The sequence below is a fragment of the Poecilia reticulata genome, linkage group LG3, assembly GCF_000633615.1.
Source record: "Poecilia reticulata strain Guanapo linkage group LG3, Guppy_female_1.0+MT, whole genome shotgun sequence".
Classification (NCBI taxonomy): domain Eukaryota; kingdom Metazoa; phylum Chordata; class Actinopteri; order Cyprinodontiformes; family Poeciliidae; genus Poecilia; species Poecilia reticulata.
In genome coordinates, this window is record NC_024333.1 from 32539155 (window position 1) to 32554767 (window position 15613).

A 15613-nucleotide genomic window follows, 5' to 3' on the forward strand; every position below is an offset into this window, starting at 1 on the left:
TGGATGGATGGATGGATGGATGGATGGATGGATGGATGGATGGATGGATGGACGGATGGATGGATGGATGGATGGACGGACTGTTGCATCGTTTTTCTGCTGCCTGAAGCTGGACTCACGTCTGACCTCAGCGCGGCGTCATAAAGCCTCAGCTGCCATTTTGAGGATGATTTACGGTCAAACAGGCTGATTGGAGTCACTAATGCACTGAGGGGTCGCGACCTTTTAACGCTGTCAGACTCATTTTAGCTTAGACCCACACTGAGATCATCAGTGTTCTTTAAGGGCCGGTTATCCCAGAATGTATCCATAAAACACATTAACAAACTGTTAAAATATTTTAAAATTAAATAATATTGAACATCTTTTCACACTGGTCGTTCCCTCCATTATTTCATGATTCTTTTGTGATTGTCTTTCAGCTACTTTTGTGATATTTGCAATATAATTTGCAATGTTTGTGTTTATGTATGATATTAAATGGGGCTTTTATCACAAACAACTGGATAAGGAGGACGGCTGAGTCAGCTGTGTTGTAAAAGTAAGAAACACTGCCCCCTGCAGGCTGGAGTTTACAATGAATTATTAGGGCCTTACGAAAAAAAAATAACAAAATAAAATTAAGAGAATTAACTCATATGAGAATAAAGTTATAATAATCAGAATAAAATTATGACAATGCAAGAATAAAGCTACGAGAAGTCAAAATTTTGCTAGAATTTTTTTTTTAGATTAATCCCAGAAGTTTGCAACAAAAAAAAAAAGTGGAAATTTCTGAGTATTATTGAAAATGTTCAAATTTCGAAACTTTTTCTTTCAGTAAATTTGTGAGATTAATCTAAGAATTCCAGTTTTTTTTTTCTTGCACATTTTCAACTTCTGCAACTCTGGAAATTTCTATATTTTTTTATAGAAAATTTCTAAAATATATCTAAAATATTTCTTGTTTTTTCTTTTCACATTTTTGATTATTGAAGCTAAGAATTTACCTTGTTTTTCTAGTAGATTTCTGAGCTTAATCTCAATGATACCAGGTGTTCGTAAGGAAATATTTGACTTTCGGAGACCAGAATGTTCCTTATGTTTCCTAGATTCTTTTTTTTTAAATTAATCTAAACATTTCTGAGTGTCAATAAGCAAATTTTCACTCTAGCACCTCAGAATTTTCTTAGATTTTACTAGTAAATTGGGGGATTCAGATTTTCTTCAAGACAATTTTTGATTTTTGGAGCTCATAGATTTTCCTTTTTCCTTGAAACGTTTTGAGATTAATCTAAAATTGTGTCAGTTTCTAAACTGTACATCTGATATTTATGCCTCATGGTTTAAGCCTGGATAACTGGTGGCGTTCCCTCATATTCCAGCTCGTACTCCAACATCTGAGCGGTACGTTATTCCGTTTGCAGCGGCTGCCTGGCGCTGGTCCAGCCGCCGCTGTGAAGAATTGCATCAGTGGGAGGACAGAGCCCCGGGCCGGGCCGGGCCGGGCCGGGCCGGGCTGCGTGGTTCCACCTGGCAGCAGAAGAGTCATTGTGCTCCTCGTTTGGTCTTTCAGCCTAACGAGCTGCCAGCTTTGGAAAACATCCGCGCTCCTGCTGAGACACCAGAGCCTCCATGGCTGAAAACGTCTCCATTTAAAACTCACTGTTGGAAAATAAAAGACCAGAAATTATTTTTCCTGTTTATCTGATGGATTAATGGTTAAATTAGCCAGAAAATACTGAAGAGGAAAGAACCTCTGTATTAAAATATTAGAAARCTTTATRTGTATTTAATTTATTAACTGTTCTCACTATAAAATAATGAAAGATTTTAGTAGCAGTTTTAAATGTTTGTGTCCTGAACTAGAAGGAAAACCTCTAACAGAAAATGCTTCTAATGAGATTTATATTCCGCTAATGTGCTAATAGCAGCGCTAATATCACGTTTAGCGCTTTTGGCTAAACGTTTAGCTTCCCCTTAAATAATTTTTACAGATAAATTCTAAATTATTTGGCTGCTTTGTTCAGTTGAATAAACTTCAACATCTGTGTTGAAGTTCAACAATCCTTCAAGCAGTTATACATTTATATTCATGCTTTTAATTTGAAAAGGCGAAGACAGTGTATGCAGCAGTTCCGTTTCCTACATATAAGCTTCTTTTAAATAAATCATTTATCACACGTTTTCATTAAAACAAGCTCCTATTTCTTTGCTGAAAAGTTGCTTGTAAACTAGTTTTGTTTTATTTCAGGTGAATTAAGATGTTTGCATCATAAACTAGATTACTTGGTAACATTTTGTGTTTTTTGCAGTGTGGTCACAGCAATGAGTGTGCGATCTTAAAAATGTGGAATATTTTCTACTCGGCGTCACTTTAAAAAAGAAAAAGAAGTAGAATCCAAAGAAAAGAGGGATGGGTGAGTTATTTGTAAAACTTAGCGTTGCTTAGCAACCATTATATATTTAAGACTTATTGCTCTCTGCATGCTGCAGACACTTAAAGTCTGCACCTCAAATATACAAATCCTAAGTATTTTTGGTCTAATTTCTAGTGTAAATATCTCGGTACACTTGAAATAAAAAAAACTAATTTGCAAGTAACTTTACATAACTTTTCAGAAAGTCAATAATTCCTTAATATTGATGGAAAAATTTGTTCCATTGGCAGATTATTTCACTTAACACGAGAAAAAAATGTCTTGTTATGACGGAACTGTTACTTTTTCATCAATATTAAGGAATTACTGACTAAAATTATTAGAATCTAGACCAAAAACACTTGGTGAGATTTGATGTTTTTACAGTGTAAAAGGTCCTGATCATATATTGTCCCAGTTCCTGCTGAGTAAATAACATGCAATCTTAAAAATATATATAGAAAGTTCCAACTAAATTACACTTTATAAATGAAGTAGGATCCAAAGAGGGATGGGTGAGTTATTTGTAAAACTTAGCGTTGCTTAGCAACCAGTATATATTTCTATTTATCTCTGTCTTTGCAGCTGCAGACACTTAAAATGTGTTTTAAAAGATGCAAACTCTTGGATCTGTGAACTACCTGATGTGTTTGCGCCTGAACCGATGATCCAATCCGCGGTTGGCTCACCTCGCCGTTTCTCTCCAGTGATGCAAGCTTTGAGTCATGCTGCTCCGCTTGTTTCATCCTTCAGAAGATAATTATCTCCTGCTTCACTGTATTCACCCAGACCCTGTTTGGGTTGTTTTTTTTTGTCTTTTCTCGCTGTAACTTTCCATTTTTGCAGCAGCTGAGCCTGTCTGTTCGCTGTGCATGAATTTTTAATGTGTTTGCCCTCCAGCTGGTGGTGTCAACAGAACATTGTTTCAGAGGGAAAAACCAGAAAGTTTCATTGTGGCAGCTCCTCTGGATGAAAGTTTGAGCCGCTGCTGCTGATGTGTAATCACTTTCAGAAAGAGTTGGTGATTTTATTCACAGAGCCGTTGGTTTGATCTCCCTGTGGTTCCTCCCCGGATTGAGTCAATATATGGATTACAGATCAGGCTGCAGAAATCCAGATAATCTGCAGGGACAGAGTTTACGCCCTGCAGCCGATTCCGTCTGATTACTATTCAGCTTCACTGAGAAACACAGGAATGATGCTGCAGCAAGAAAACAAAAGATGAAACACATTGGACTCTGTTACCTTCCTCTGGTGGATTAGATTAGATTAGATTAGATTAGATTAGATTAGATTAGATTGGATTAGATTAGATTAGATTAGATTAGATTAGATTAGATTAGATTAGATTAGATTAGATTAGATTAGATTAGATCAGATCAGATTAGATTAGATTAGATTAGATTAGATTAGATTAGATCAGATTAGATTAGATTAGATTAGATTAGATTAGATTAGATTAGATTAGATCAGATCAGATCAGATTAGATTAGATTAGATTAGATTAGATTGATAGGTAGATGAATGATGGAGTTACTATAGATGGATGGATGGATGGATGGATGGATGGATGGATGAATGGATGGATGGATGGATAGTTGGATGGATGGAAGGATGAATGGATGGATGGATGGATGGACAAATGGATGGATGGATGGATGGATGGATGGATGGAAGGATGAATGGATGGATGGATGGACAAATGGATGGATGGATGGATGGATGGATGGATGGATAGTTGGATGGATGAATGGATGGATGGATGGACAAATGGACGGACGGATGGATGGATGGATGGATAGTTGGATGGATGGATGGATGGAAGGATGGATGAATGGATGGATGGATGGATGGATGGACAAATGGACGGACGGATGGATGGATGGATGGATAGTTGGATGGATGGAAGGATGGATGGATGGATGGATGGATGGATGGATGGATGGATAGTTGGATGGATGGAAGGATGGAAGGATGGATGAATGGATGGATGGATGGATGGATGGATGGTTGGATGGATGGAAGGATGGAAGGATGGATGAATGGATGGATGGATGGATGGATGGATAGTTGGATGGATGGAAGGATGGAAGGATGGATGAATGGATGGATGGATGGATGGATGGATGGATGGACAAATGGACGGATGGATGGATGGATGGATGGATGGATGGATAGTTGGATGGATGAATGGATGGATGCATGGACAAATGGACGATGGATGGATGGATAGTTGGATGGATGGATGGATGGATGGATGGAAGGATGGATGGATGGATGGATGGATGGATGGATGGATGGATGGATGGATGGATGGATGGAAGGATGGATGGATGGATGGAAGGATGGATGGATGGATGGATGAATGGATGGTTAGTTGGATGGATGGATGGATGGATGGATAGATGGATGGTTAGTTGGATGGATGGATGGATGGATGGTTAGTTGGATGGATGGATGGATGGATGGATGGATGGATGGTTAGTTGGATGGATGGATGGATGGATGGTTAGTTGGATGGATGGATGGATGGATGGATGGATGGATGGATGGATGGATGGAAGGATGGATGGTTNGGATGGATGGTTAGTTGGATGGATGGATGGATGGATGGATGGATGGATGGATGGAAGGATGGACAAATGGATGGATGGACAGATGGATGGATGGATGACAGATGGATGGATGGATGACAGACGGTTGGATGGAGCGATGGATGAAGATCATTGAGATTAACTTTTGACTGATTCAGGCCTAAAAACCAGGAAATCCTAAACTTTCCCAAACTTTGAAGGAACCCTGGAATAAGAAGCAGCAGCCAGCTGTGTGACAAGCCCTTTAATGTCGCTTTGACAGCACAGTGCAGAACAGGAACCGAAGCTGCGCGCGCTCAGACACTCATGTCCTTTTATGGTCGTGGAACAGGATCTTCTTGAAGGCCCTGCGGAAGTCCCGGTTGAAGATGGTGTAGATGATGGGGTTCAGGCAGCTGTTGCAGTATCCGATCCAGAAGAACAGGTCGAAGAGCGTTTCCGGGATGGTGCAGCTCTCTCGGCAGATCGCGTGCAGACTGTAGGTGAAGAAGAACGGGAACCAGCACAGCACGAAGACGCCCATCACCACCGCCAGGACAAAGGTGAACCGCTTCTCCCTCATCTGCGCCACCTTGTTCTTGGACAGTGACATTTGCCTGCTGCGTACGGGCAGCGGCGACGGCAGCAGGAAGTTCTGGGAGCACTGGTCGGACGAGGCCCAGGAGATGGAGGCACAGGACGGTGGCGGCGGGGGCAGTTTGAGTCTGTTTGTTGTACCGTCTACATCGTCTGTTTTCACTCTTCCACCAACTCTCCGGGGGAACCTCAGGGATGAGGAAAAAGACTCCTTTACTTCTGGGTCCGGATTCCTCTCCTCCAAGTCGATATCGTCCAGCTCTCCTCTTCTGTGGTTGCTGCTGTTGCTGTCGACGTTGGAAGAGCTGCGTCGGTGTCCGGGTTGGGGACTCTCCAGTTCATACTGGGCCTTGCCCTTCCGTTGGCAGGTACCGCCACCGCCCACGAAGCAGGTCTCGGACTGCGACGGCTGCCTCTCCATCACGTTCTTTGCCACAAACACGGTGGAGGCCCTCTGCTTGGCCACGCGGTAGATCTTACAGTAGACGAGGATCATGATGACGCCGGGGGCAAAGAAGGACACCATGCAGGATGAGAGGATGTACCACGTCTGGTTGTTGATGAGGCACTCCTGCCGGCTCACCTCGCTCCTGTCTTCCCCCTCTAAATCGCTGTCTTTCTGTGACATGAGGAGTGGCGGCGAGGAAATCACGATGGATATGAGCCACACGATGCTGATCATCACTTTGATCCGCTTGGGGGTCCGCTTGCGGTTGTAGCTGACGGCTTTGGTGACGGACCAGTAGCGGTCGAGGCTGATGGCGCAAAGGTGGACGATGGAGGAGGTGCAGAAGAGGACGTCCAGAGCCAGGTAGAAGGAGCACCAGGTGGAGCCAAAGTACCAGTACCCCATGATCTAAAAAAGGACAAGAAAGCAGTCAGAGTGGAACTTGTGTGGATTCTTAATTAAAGTTTGAGAAAAGTTGCAGTGATCGGGTTGCAGAACTGTTCTCACACTTCAGTTTCAGGATCATCTTTGGTAGGTCTTGACATCTTGACTTTGTAATATTCCTCTGCCTTGCTGGCCTGGCCATTGCCTATCAATGCAATGTCGCTCGATGTTAATCTCTATTCAGTGCTCTATCTGGGATTTCTCCCACTTACTGAGCCAATCAGTGAACACAAGGAGAAGCTATGAACAATTATGTAAATTTTCTGCAATGTTTTAGAATTTTAGTCTGGCTGTAGTTTGGCTGTGGCATTGGCCACTCTTCCAAGCAACTAAAGTTGGAGCCAGAGGAATGTTAAAGACGGTGTTTGGCTTGGCGCTTTCCTGTTCACATAGGGAATGTCAATTCTGGAAAGCATTGCATCTTGGGTAAACATTAGCGACTGGGTAACATACAGTATGTCCATCCTTCCATAAAGCGTATCGTTTCTCAACCATATGCTGGATGAAAGACCCTTGATTGACCCTTGATGAGATCACGTTCCCCAGAACTCCGCCACGACGGACGTCAAAACAACCTCGACTCCTTTAAAGCTAGTCAAAGACAGTCGTCTGTAACCAAATATCGCTTCTCTTTAGTTGATTTCACAGTAAACATGGTTATAGGATGGAAACCAAACTTGTCACTTTTTCTTATGACTTAATGAGGAAAGATCCGGCGGCGATGGACAGCAGCCTTCAATCATGACTAGCAGCCCTCAGTGTGATCATGGATTTGCACTTTTTGCAAGGTAAGAATATTAACATAAGTATAATTGGAAAGATGATATAAAATATCGCATTTTGGAGAAGGTACTTCTCTCTAACATTAGTAACCATGGAGACAGTGCCGCACCGTCACATAGCCTAGCATGTATGGAAAAAACTGGTTGGCATCTCGTCTTTTGTACGTTTTTAAAGCTGCTCCGGTTTAAGGGGAAATACTGTTTATGACGGTCGGTAATTTGATCAACACGTCAGGAGGGATCGGGTCGGTTTCTAAGCTAGCTGTTTCCAACTTTGTAAATCCCGCCGACTGTGAGCCCCAACCAGGAGAGTTACAGACACATTAGTTTGATTCAAACAAGTAGAGGCCATGAATAAACTGGAAAAAAAAACTTTGGGAAACGGTGTCAGTCTGTCTGTTCAGTACTCCTCCCACATTTCCGACATCCATCATGGCGCCTGGAGTGATTTAGTGGCCAAGTTGCAAAGGATCAGCAGGAATCAAAAGGTAGAACAAGGGGCTGGTTCTGACCAGCCCCTTGGTAAGGGGCACCACAAAAAGCCCCTTACCAAGGGGCTTGCACCACTAAAAGCTTAGTGGAGCTTTTAGTGGTGCAAAAGCTCCACTAAATTCTTACTCCTAATTTACTCCATCTGGTCCCACTCTGCTCTGCCCTGGTGCCACAGTAAATCCACACTCATTATTAATGAAAGCATGTACACACAGAACCGATTCTGTTTTTACTGAACGCGAGTGGAGTCACACCGGTCCAACAGGAAACCGCAACAACATCCATATTCTCAAAGTATTCCACCAAGACACACTATATTTGCTTGAATTTCTATCTATATCAATGGAAGTAAGGGGGTATTGATGCTGCCAGCATGTGTCTGTTATGGATTTAATTCTGAAACCTATTAACTCAGGTTTCTGTTAGAGTCAGCAGGAGCGCCAGTCGAGGCAGAGGAAGAGCAACGTTCAAAACGTCAGTTAAACCAGAACATTTGGTCGGTTAAAACTCTGATAAAGGTGATGATCAGTTCCCAGAACCTGACATTAACGTTTTCAGTTAAATTAGCATAACAGACTAAACTGCTCCTCTGATCCATCTTCTGCACAACCGACTCATTATGTGAAATCAATCTGGAGATAAACTAAAGAAGACTCTATTAATTAATCATTTCATAAATAATTTAGCTACAAAATGATCCAAGCAGTGAAACCACTTATAGGTCCTCTTAATATTTAAGATGTAAGCTGAAACTAAATGCTATTCTAAATCCTTTTCCTGGGTGTTTTGTTGAAATATTTCATTAAAAAACATATTTTTCCTATAAAATTGGACTCAGTTTGGACTCAAACGTCACACATATTGTTGTTTTTGTGTTTTTTTTTCTTCCATTTCCTCTCTCTCGCTCTTTAAACAATGAGTCGCCTCATTATAATTCCATCAGTCCATCAACTGGAAAACACTTAATTATAAGATGATTAACAATGAAGACCAAAAAAACCAAGAAGAATCCAGACAACAAAGCCGACTGTTTCATGAAAAAACCTCAACAATAAAGCTGTTAGCTGCTCCCTGCAGAGACGAGGAAACACAACCGAGGCATGTGGGAATAAGGGAATAAGGGTCAGCCTCCGATTGATCGCAATTATTACCAGCCGGTGAAAAGCAGCCGGCTGACACTGATGGGATGAAGTGGGGGATGAAGCACCAGCAGCTCCACACAGAGAGAGAAAGGCTCACAAATAGATTCAAATATGCTAAAAATATGAATATTTTTAGCATGTTTGAGTCCAGTAGGTGAAAAAAACAAAGCTATTGAAGAAGTCATGAACAGAGACCAATGGTTCTACTGAGATTTGAACTCAGATCACTGGATTCAGAGTCCAGAGTGCTAAACATTACACCGTAGACCCGCCAAGCGGCATTTTAAGTAGCCTAGATTTCAAAGATGCCTGCATTGAAGTCGATTGGCATATGAACCGTCACGAAAACACTTGTTGTCCCTGTTAGAAGCACAACGTACAAAATCTGTTTCTGTCTGGTTTCGAACCAGAGACCTTTTGCGTGTTAAGCAAACGTGATAACCACTACACTACAGAAACTGAACTTCTCTTCTTTGTTTCAGTTTGAGGTTCCACATTTGAAGATGTCAGATGCAACACATCAAGTTTCTAGTGAGACTTGCACTCAGATGCCTGGATTCAGAGCACAGACCACTACACCATGCTGACCTCTCACCACCTCAATGAGAAGACAGCATTGTACATGGCTGGTAAGCTCAGCTGGTCAGAGCATGGTGCTAATAACGCCAAGGTCATGGGTTCAATCCCCTTACTGGCCAGTTGAAATATAAATTGTTTCAGATAATCAAGTTAAACCTTTTCATTTATTGATTTTGAAAAACATTTATCAAATATTGTTGTAAAATCATGTAGGTTCTTCTTAAATCCATGGAAACTCAACAGTTTGTAAGGTAGGTTAGCTCAGCAGGTCGGAGCGTAGTGCTGGTAACGCCAAGGTCATGGGTTCAATCCCCATACTGGCCAATTCAGGGTGAAAAATAAAATCTATACATCCAAACAAAAAATGGCTCTGAAGTACAATCAACTATTGAAAATAAGAAATGGTTAAAAAAGAAATCAACACAGGAATGGTCTAAAACTTGATTTTAATGGTTCTATATGTAACTGAAAATAATAAAAAAGTAATTTTATTTTTTTTTTGATGAATGATATTTGTCCTTCCAGAATATTTTTGTATAACTCCAGAAAACAGTTAAAAATCTACTGATGTCCTGTTGGCTACTTGGTAGAAGTTAGCTTTTCTCTTGCTAACTAAATATTTAGCTCAACTTGGTACAAGTTAGCAATATGGTGTTTAGCATATTTAGCTTTCACTAAACACCATGTTGCATTTAGCATTAGCAGAACTAACAGTTATAATTAATGCTTTAGGATTAGCTCAACTAACTGTTTAGTTAGTGGTGCCCATCTCTGCCAACTAAATATTTCCTTTATAATTTATATTAATGACTTATATTATTATTTATAAGTTTATTTATATGAATGAATTATAAATAGACTTTTCTAGCTCAAAAGTTATTTATTTTAGCTGGTAGCACAGAAGCTTCTTTGTCCTGTGATAACAGTCATGATTAGGGTTACAGAGAGTCTCAAAGGGGTCAAAGGTCATCATGTTGCCAGTCCAATACGGCTAATGAGACGATCTTGAGTTGGACCCACGATTGCAAATGAAGTAGCAAGTTTGCTTTTGAGCTTTGGGAGGAAGTCAGAGTTGCTGGACAAAACCTGCAGGGAACAGGCAAAAAACGGGGACATGTAATTCAAGTTTTAGTGTTTTTATGACATATCTTTAAATTAGGGCTGTGTAATAATATCGATTTTGCGATAAATATCGATATTTTCTTTCCTAGAAAAAAAATCAATATTCATCCGTGAGTATCGTAACATCCAACTGTCACCTTGCTCACTCACTGCTTGCTTCACCGTGAGAGTGATCAGGCCATCAGGCTTAGAGTGATTCCTTCAGATGTTAAGTGTTAAAAAGTTATCAAACTATTCAGAGCAGGTACTTGGTGAACTTTATTTACTTTATTTACTTTACACATTCATGTAAGCTACAGTTTGTACTGTTTCAACTGAAAGAAACATGTTTTCTCACCACTTCTTTGATTCATTTTGTCCAGCTGTCGACTTTGAGTCTGTGTCCAACCAGAGCCAGGTATTGTGTAGTTGGTGCTTTTAATCAGTTTTCAGTTAAATTAATTCAATCCAACTCTATAACGGTCACAAAATGTCACCAAAATCACTCTGTCCCTCTGAAATCTTTCAGAAAATCGCAAAAGTGTATTGAATTGTATTGTTTGCTGAATATCGCAATATATATCGTATCGTGAGCAGAATATCGTGTATCGTATGGTGAGATTATTGTATCACTACAGCCCTAATTAAATATGGACTTATATGTCTAAAATTTTGTGCCTCAACAGATACTGGTGAGTATTCAGAGGAAGGTTAGGAAACAGGACAGAACAGGCTATTTCTGTCTTCATAGAAGTATTTCCATGTATTTTTTTATCTCTCCAAAACTCCATGGAGACTCTTAAGCTTCATATATATATGTGTCATCATGTTTTATTCATCAAAAAGTGCTTCTTTTGCCCCCTCCCTCATCGATGCACAACCCCATCCATATTCCCCCGGAGCTCCTCCAGCAGCAGAAACTCATGCATCATGAAAACATCCTCCACCTGATTCCAGGAGAGGCAGTGAATACCTACCGCTTCTACTTAACTTATTCAGTTATTTTTTATTACCGCTGTTTTTATGTTCAGTTGTCGTGGGATTTGAGTGATTCTCCGTTTTCAGTCGTTTATATCAATCAGTACTTCAAGCTAATTGTATCTAAACAGAGTAAATTCATATAAAATAGAACTGCAAAACATTGCAGAGTTGAGTTTACAAACAAAATATTCAGCTAGCTAACGGCTAAATATTGAGTTTGTGAGCAAAACGTTTAGTTCTAAGCTAAATATTTAGTTAGCTCAGAGCTAGCTAAATATTAAGAGTAAATATTTATTTAGCGAGCAAATATCTATAACTCCAAACTAAATATTTTCTTAGGGAGCTAAACATTTAGCGCTGAGCTAACTAAATACTTAGAGTAAACATTTATTTAAGAAATAACATATTTAGCTCCAATCTGAATAGTAAATATTTAGCTAGCTCAGAGCTAACTAAATATAAAGTTTACAAACAAAATATTTATCTACCAAAGAGCATAATATTTAGTTTGGAAGCTAAACATTTAGTTTGCTGATAAAATATTTACTCTGAAAATGTGACATTTATAAATGAATGAATAATATGGTGGAAATATGACTTTAAAAAATGAACCTCCTTTTCTTTCTCCCAACTTTACAAACGGCACCACATATATATATATATATATATATATATATATAATCATTATCAGAAGCATCATCGACAATAAATTCCCTTTCCCCTTTTTGGCCCCTTTTCTTTCTTGATGCTTTGCTGTGAAAATTGCAGCCATGTTTCTATAAATAATGCTTCAATAATCGATCCTGTGGGTCTGATCTCCAGCCTGATAACTCGGACCTTTAGCTTGTGATGGAACCGCCACTGCCCTCTGGTGGTCGGTCTGAGCCCTGCAGCTCCTTCCGGAGTGAAAACCTTCACACAGCCGTCGCTGATCTGCATGAAGCTCGCCAAATTGCGTTCAAATCAGGACGTTCCCTCTGGGCACCCGGCTGTTTCCGGTAGGGAGCGTGTTTGTTCCCCCAAAGGGAAATCCTAAACGAGCAGAGTTCTCCAAACAGCATCTGAACCTGCTACTGCTGCTGCTTCTGTTGTGCAGATTTCATGTTTTGAAAGCAGTAGAAATTTCTACTTCTGAATTATCAGGTCAAAAAAAAAGGGAAAAGTATTGCATGCATGTTCAGAAATCTACCCGATCCGACTCTGTTCAATTTGGGATCAGAACTGAAGCATCTGCTCCAGCTCCAGCTGCTGTGGTTCTCTTTGTCTCTGAGTTAAACCAACCAAACCCTTAGAGGAACCTGTTCCCCTCCTGGCCTGTGGGGGCGCTGCACCAAGAACCACTGAAGGAAACGACACTAAAACCCCTGAAGACACTGAGAGCAACTTCCTTCTTCACAAAATGCAAACAACAGTAGAGTGGCATCGGATTTTAGGATTTCTCTTTTGCCTTTGGCTAAAATCCACAAACCATTTCTCCCACTAGCACTGGGCCAGGATGTTAGCTTTGGTTGTATTTACCCAGAATGCCCTGCGCTGTAGTTCGCTTCCTGCTTTTGAAGCGGTCTCTGGTCTGCTTGGCGTTTACATGTGAATCCAAACCGAACCCAGACTGAGGTTTGTAGAGTTCGACTACACATTCTCACAATCAAAGTTATATTTTACTTTCTTCCACTGGACGTTTGCTGTAAATTTACAAACTGAACTCAATATCCTGCAAGGAAACGCGCTCTGAAACCCAAATGTTCACATTTTTAAGTGTAAAAAAAATGGAAACCATCCAATAAAACACATTCTTAGTTTTATTGTTATATTTTCAACTTAAAGTGTTAGTAAACCCGTCACCTCATTGGCCAGCGAGAAGGGGATGACCAGCGTGGCCACCAAGATGTCCGCCGACGCCAGCGACACCAGGAAGAGGTTCTGCGGGGCCCGCAGGGCTCGGCTGGTGAACACGGCCACCACCACCAGAACGTTCCCCACCACCGTCCCCAGGATGATGACCGCCACCACCAGCACGATGCACACCGACGCCGCCTGCGAGTGAGGAGGAAACGGAGGCGACTTCGCCAGGGAGGAGGACGACGTCTGGTTGACGGACGAGTTTGAGTCGTCTGCGAAGTCCATCCTTCAGCCTCCAGTTCATTTGATGGAGAAAAAAATTCAAGATTCTGACAGAAAATGAAATAAAAACCAAAATCCTGCAGGTTTTAGACGCTCGACCTCATCGGCGGCGGTCGAAATGCGGCTGCTTGAGGCCAATCTTCAGGTGGAGCATCATCAAACACTTTTTTAAAAACTATCACATCCATGGAAGCTGACAGAAACGGTGGCCCAGTTATTTCCAACGAGAAGCAAAGAGAAGCAGAGCGTGCGTCCGCACGCCGGAGCCGCAAGGACAGGAACCGTCATGCTGCTGCAGCTGCTSAGGAAAATCAGCACAACTGGAAAAAAGTGGATCAGAAATGACTGAAAATTAGATTTAAAAAGGAGAAGAAGAAGAAGAGGAAGAAGAAGAGGTCCCCACTTTGGTTGCTGCAGAGCGAAGTGACTCTGCTGCTGCTGCTGCTGCTGCACTGATTCTGTTCTGCTGGAGGAAGAGGAGGAGGAAGAGGAGGAGGAGGAGAGACTAACAGGAGGGATGAAAGGAAAGAGCGAGGGATCCGTGAAGAGGAGCGCGAGCGAGCAGCAGATCTTTGAAGGAGAAGACAAGAGGGATTTGAGAGAGGAGGAAGAGGATGGAAACGATGAGAGGGTTGGAATTTGGGAAAAGAGAAAGGATGAGATGAACGGATGAATGAAAACAAAAGAATGAAACTCAGAACAGCAGGATGAGAGAAAAAATCACTTTGACTTTCGATTTGATCCTCAGTCAATTCCCATTCATCTAACCGAGGTGAGCGCACTGCAAAAACACAAAACCTCACAAAGTTTCTACTGCAAATATCTCATCGTGCTTTGAATAGGACAAAACCAACAGTTATAAATACAGATCAGAAATAACTGCAGGCTTTCGCAGTTTTTCAGTGTTTTAATGGCACAACTGTGTTTAAGTCACTGGTAATATATTTTCATTAGGTTGAAAAGCTGCTTTGCAACAAATCTGTAGTTCAAAATGTTATGTAATGTTTGTGACTTTTATATTTTAGCTGGACTGGGTCCTAATCGTAAGGCTCCACACTGCAAAAACCCAAAATCTTACCAAGTATTTCTATCTAGTTCCTACTACAAACATCGTAGAGCACGTGAAATGACAAAACAGCTTACAAACAACTTTTCAGCAACACATAGGAGCTTCTTTTAGGTAAATAATGTCTTAATATCGATGACTGTTCAGATTATTTCACTTGTAACAAGGGGAAAATGTTTTAAGTTAAATAATCTGCCAATCTAACTGGCACTTTTTCATCAATATCAGGAGTTTTTTTCTTAAACTTCCATAAGTTACTGGTAAGTTACGTTTTCTTATTTCAGGTGTTCTAAGAGATTTACACCAGAAACTTGACAAAACGTACTTGATTTGGTTTTGTGTTTTTTCAGTGTGTATTGAACTACGGCTCCCGCTGCTGGAAGATTAATCTGGTATTTCCAGAGGAAACGGAGGAATTTGAACACAAAGTGGAATCAATGTTTACTAAAGAGTTTTGGGAAAATGTCCATCCAGTTTATGTCGCGTTTCTGTTTTCCAGCAGGACTTCTCATCGGAGCGGACAGAAATGGAGTACCGCAAGGTTCAACACCAGGACCGCTCCAGTTTCTATATGCTCCTGATGGCTCAGATTATAAGAAACACAGGATTAGTTACCATAACAACGCAGGTGATACACAGCTCTGCGTTACAAAGTCTCCCATAAACAGATCAATGTGTGGAGGCGCCAAAACTTTCTGAACAGAAACTGAAGGTTTTATCTTTGGACCTAAAATCTGGACTTATAGATCTAGAGTTATAGATCTAGAGTTATAGCATATAGAACTAGAGTTATAGATCTAGAGTTATAGCTCGAGTTGTAGATCTAGAGTTATAGCTATAGAGTTATAGCTCTAGAGTTATAGGACTAGAGGTATAGATCTAGAGTTA

The 15613-nt window shown here is 40.9% G+C and overlaps 1 protein-coding gene and 3 non-coding genes across 4 annotated transcripts; 1 reads left to right on the forward strand and 3 right to left on the reverse strand.

Annotated features, from left to right (window-relative positions):
• Positions 1–5218: 5218 nt before the first annotated feature.
• On the reverse strand, positions 5219–14099 carry LOC103462980 (alpha-2Db adrenergic receptor-like). The gene is made up of 2 exons (XM_008406059.2): positions 13381–14099; positions 5219–6425 (listed from the first exon to the last, which is right to left on the reverse strand). Exons 1-2 carry the CDS (start codon positions 13660–13662, stop codon positions 5298–5300), a joined length of 1410 nt encoding a protein of 469 aa, XP_008404281.1. The 5' UTR covers positions 13663–14099; the 3' UTR covers positions 5219–5297.
• trnaq-cug (transfer RNA glutamine (anticodon CUG)) lies at positions 9076–9147 on the reverse strand. Its single transcript has one exon. It is a non-coding gene; the product is annotated as a tRNA-Gln (tRNA).
• trnav-aac (transfer RNA valine (anticodon AAC)) lies at positions 9264–9336 on the reverse strand. The gene has a single exon. It is a non-coding gene; the product is annotated as a tRNA-Val (tRNA).
• Positions 9502–9575, forward strand: trnai-aau (transfer RNA isoleucine (anticodon AAU)). The gene has a single exon. It is a non-coding gene; the product is annotated as a tRNA-Ile (tRNA).
• Positions 14100–15613: the final 1514 nt, after the last annotated feature.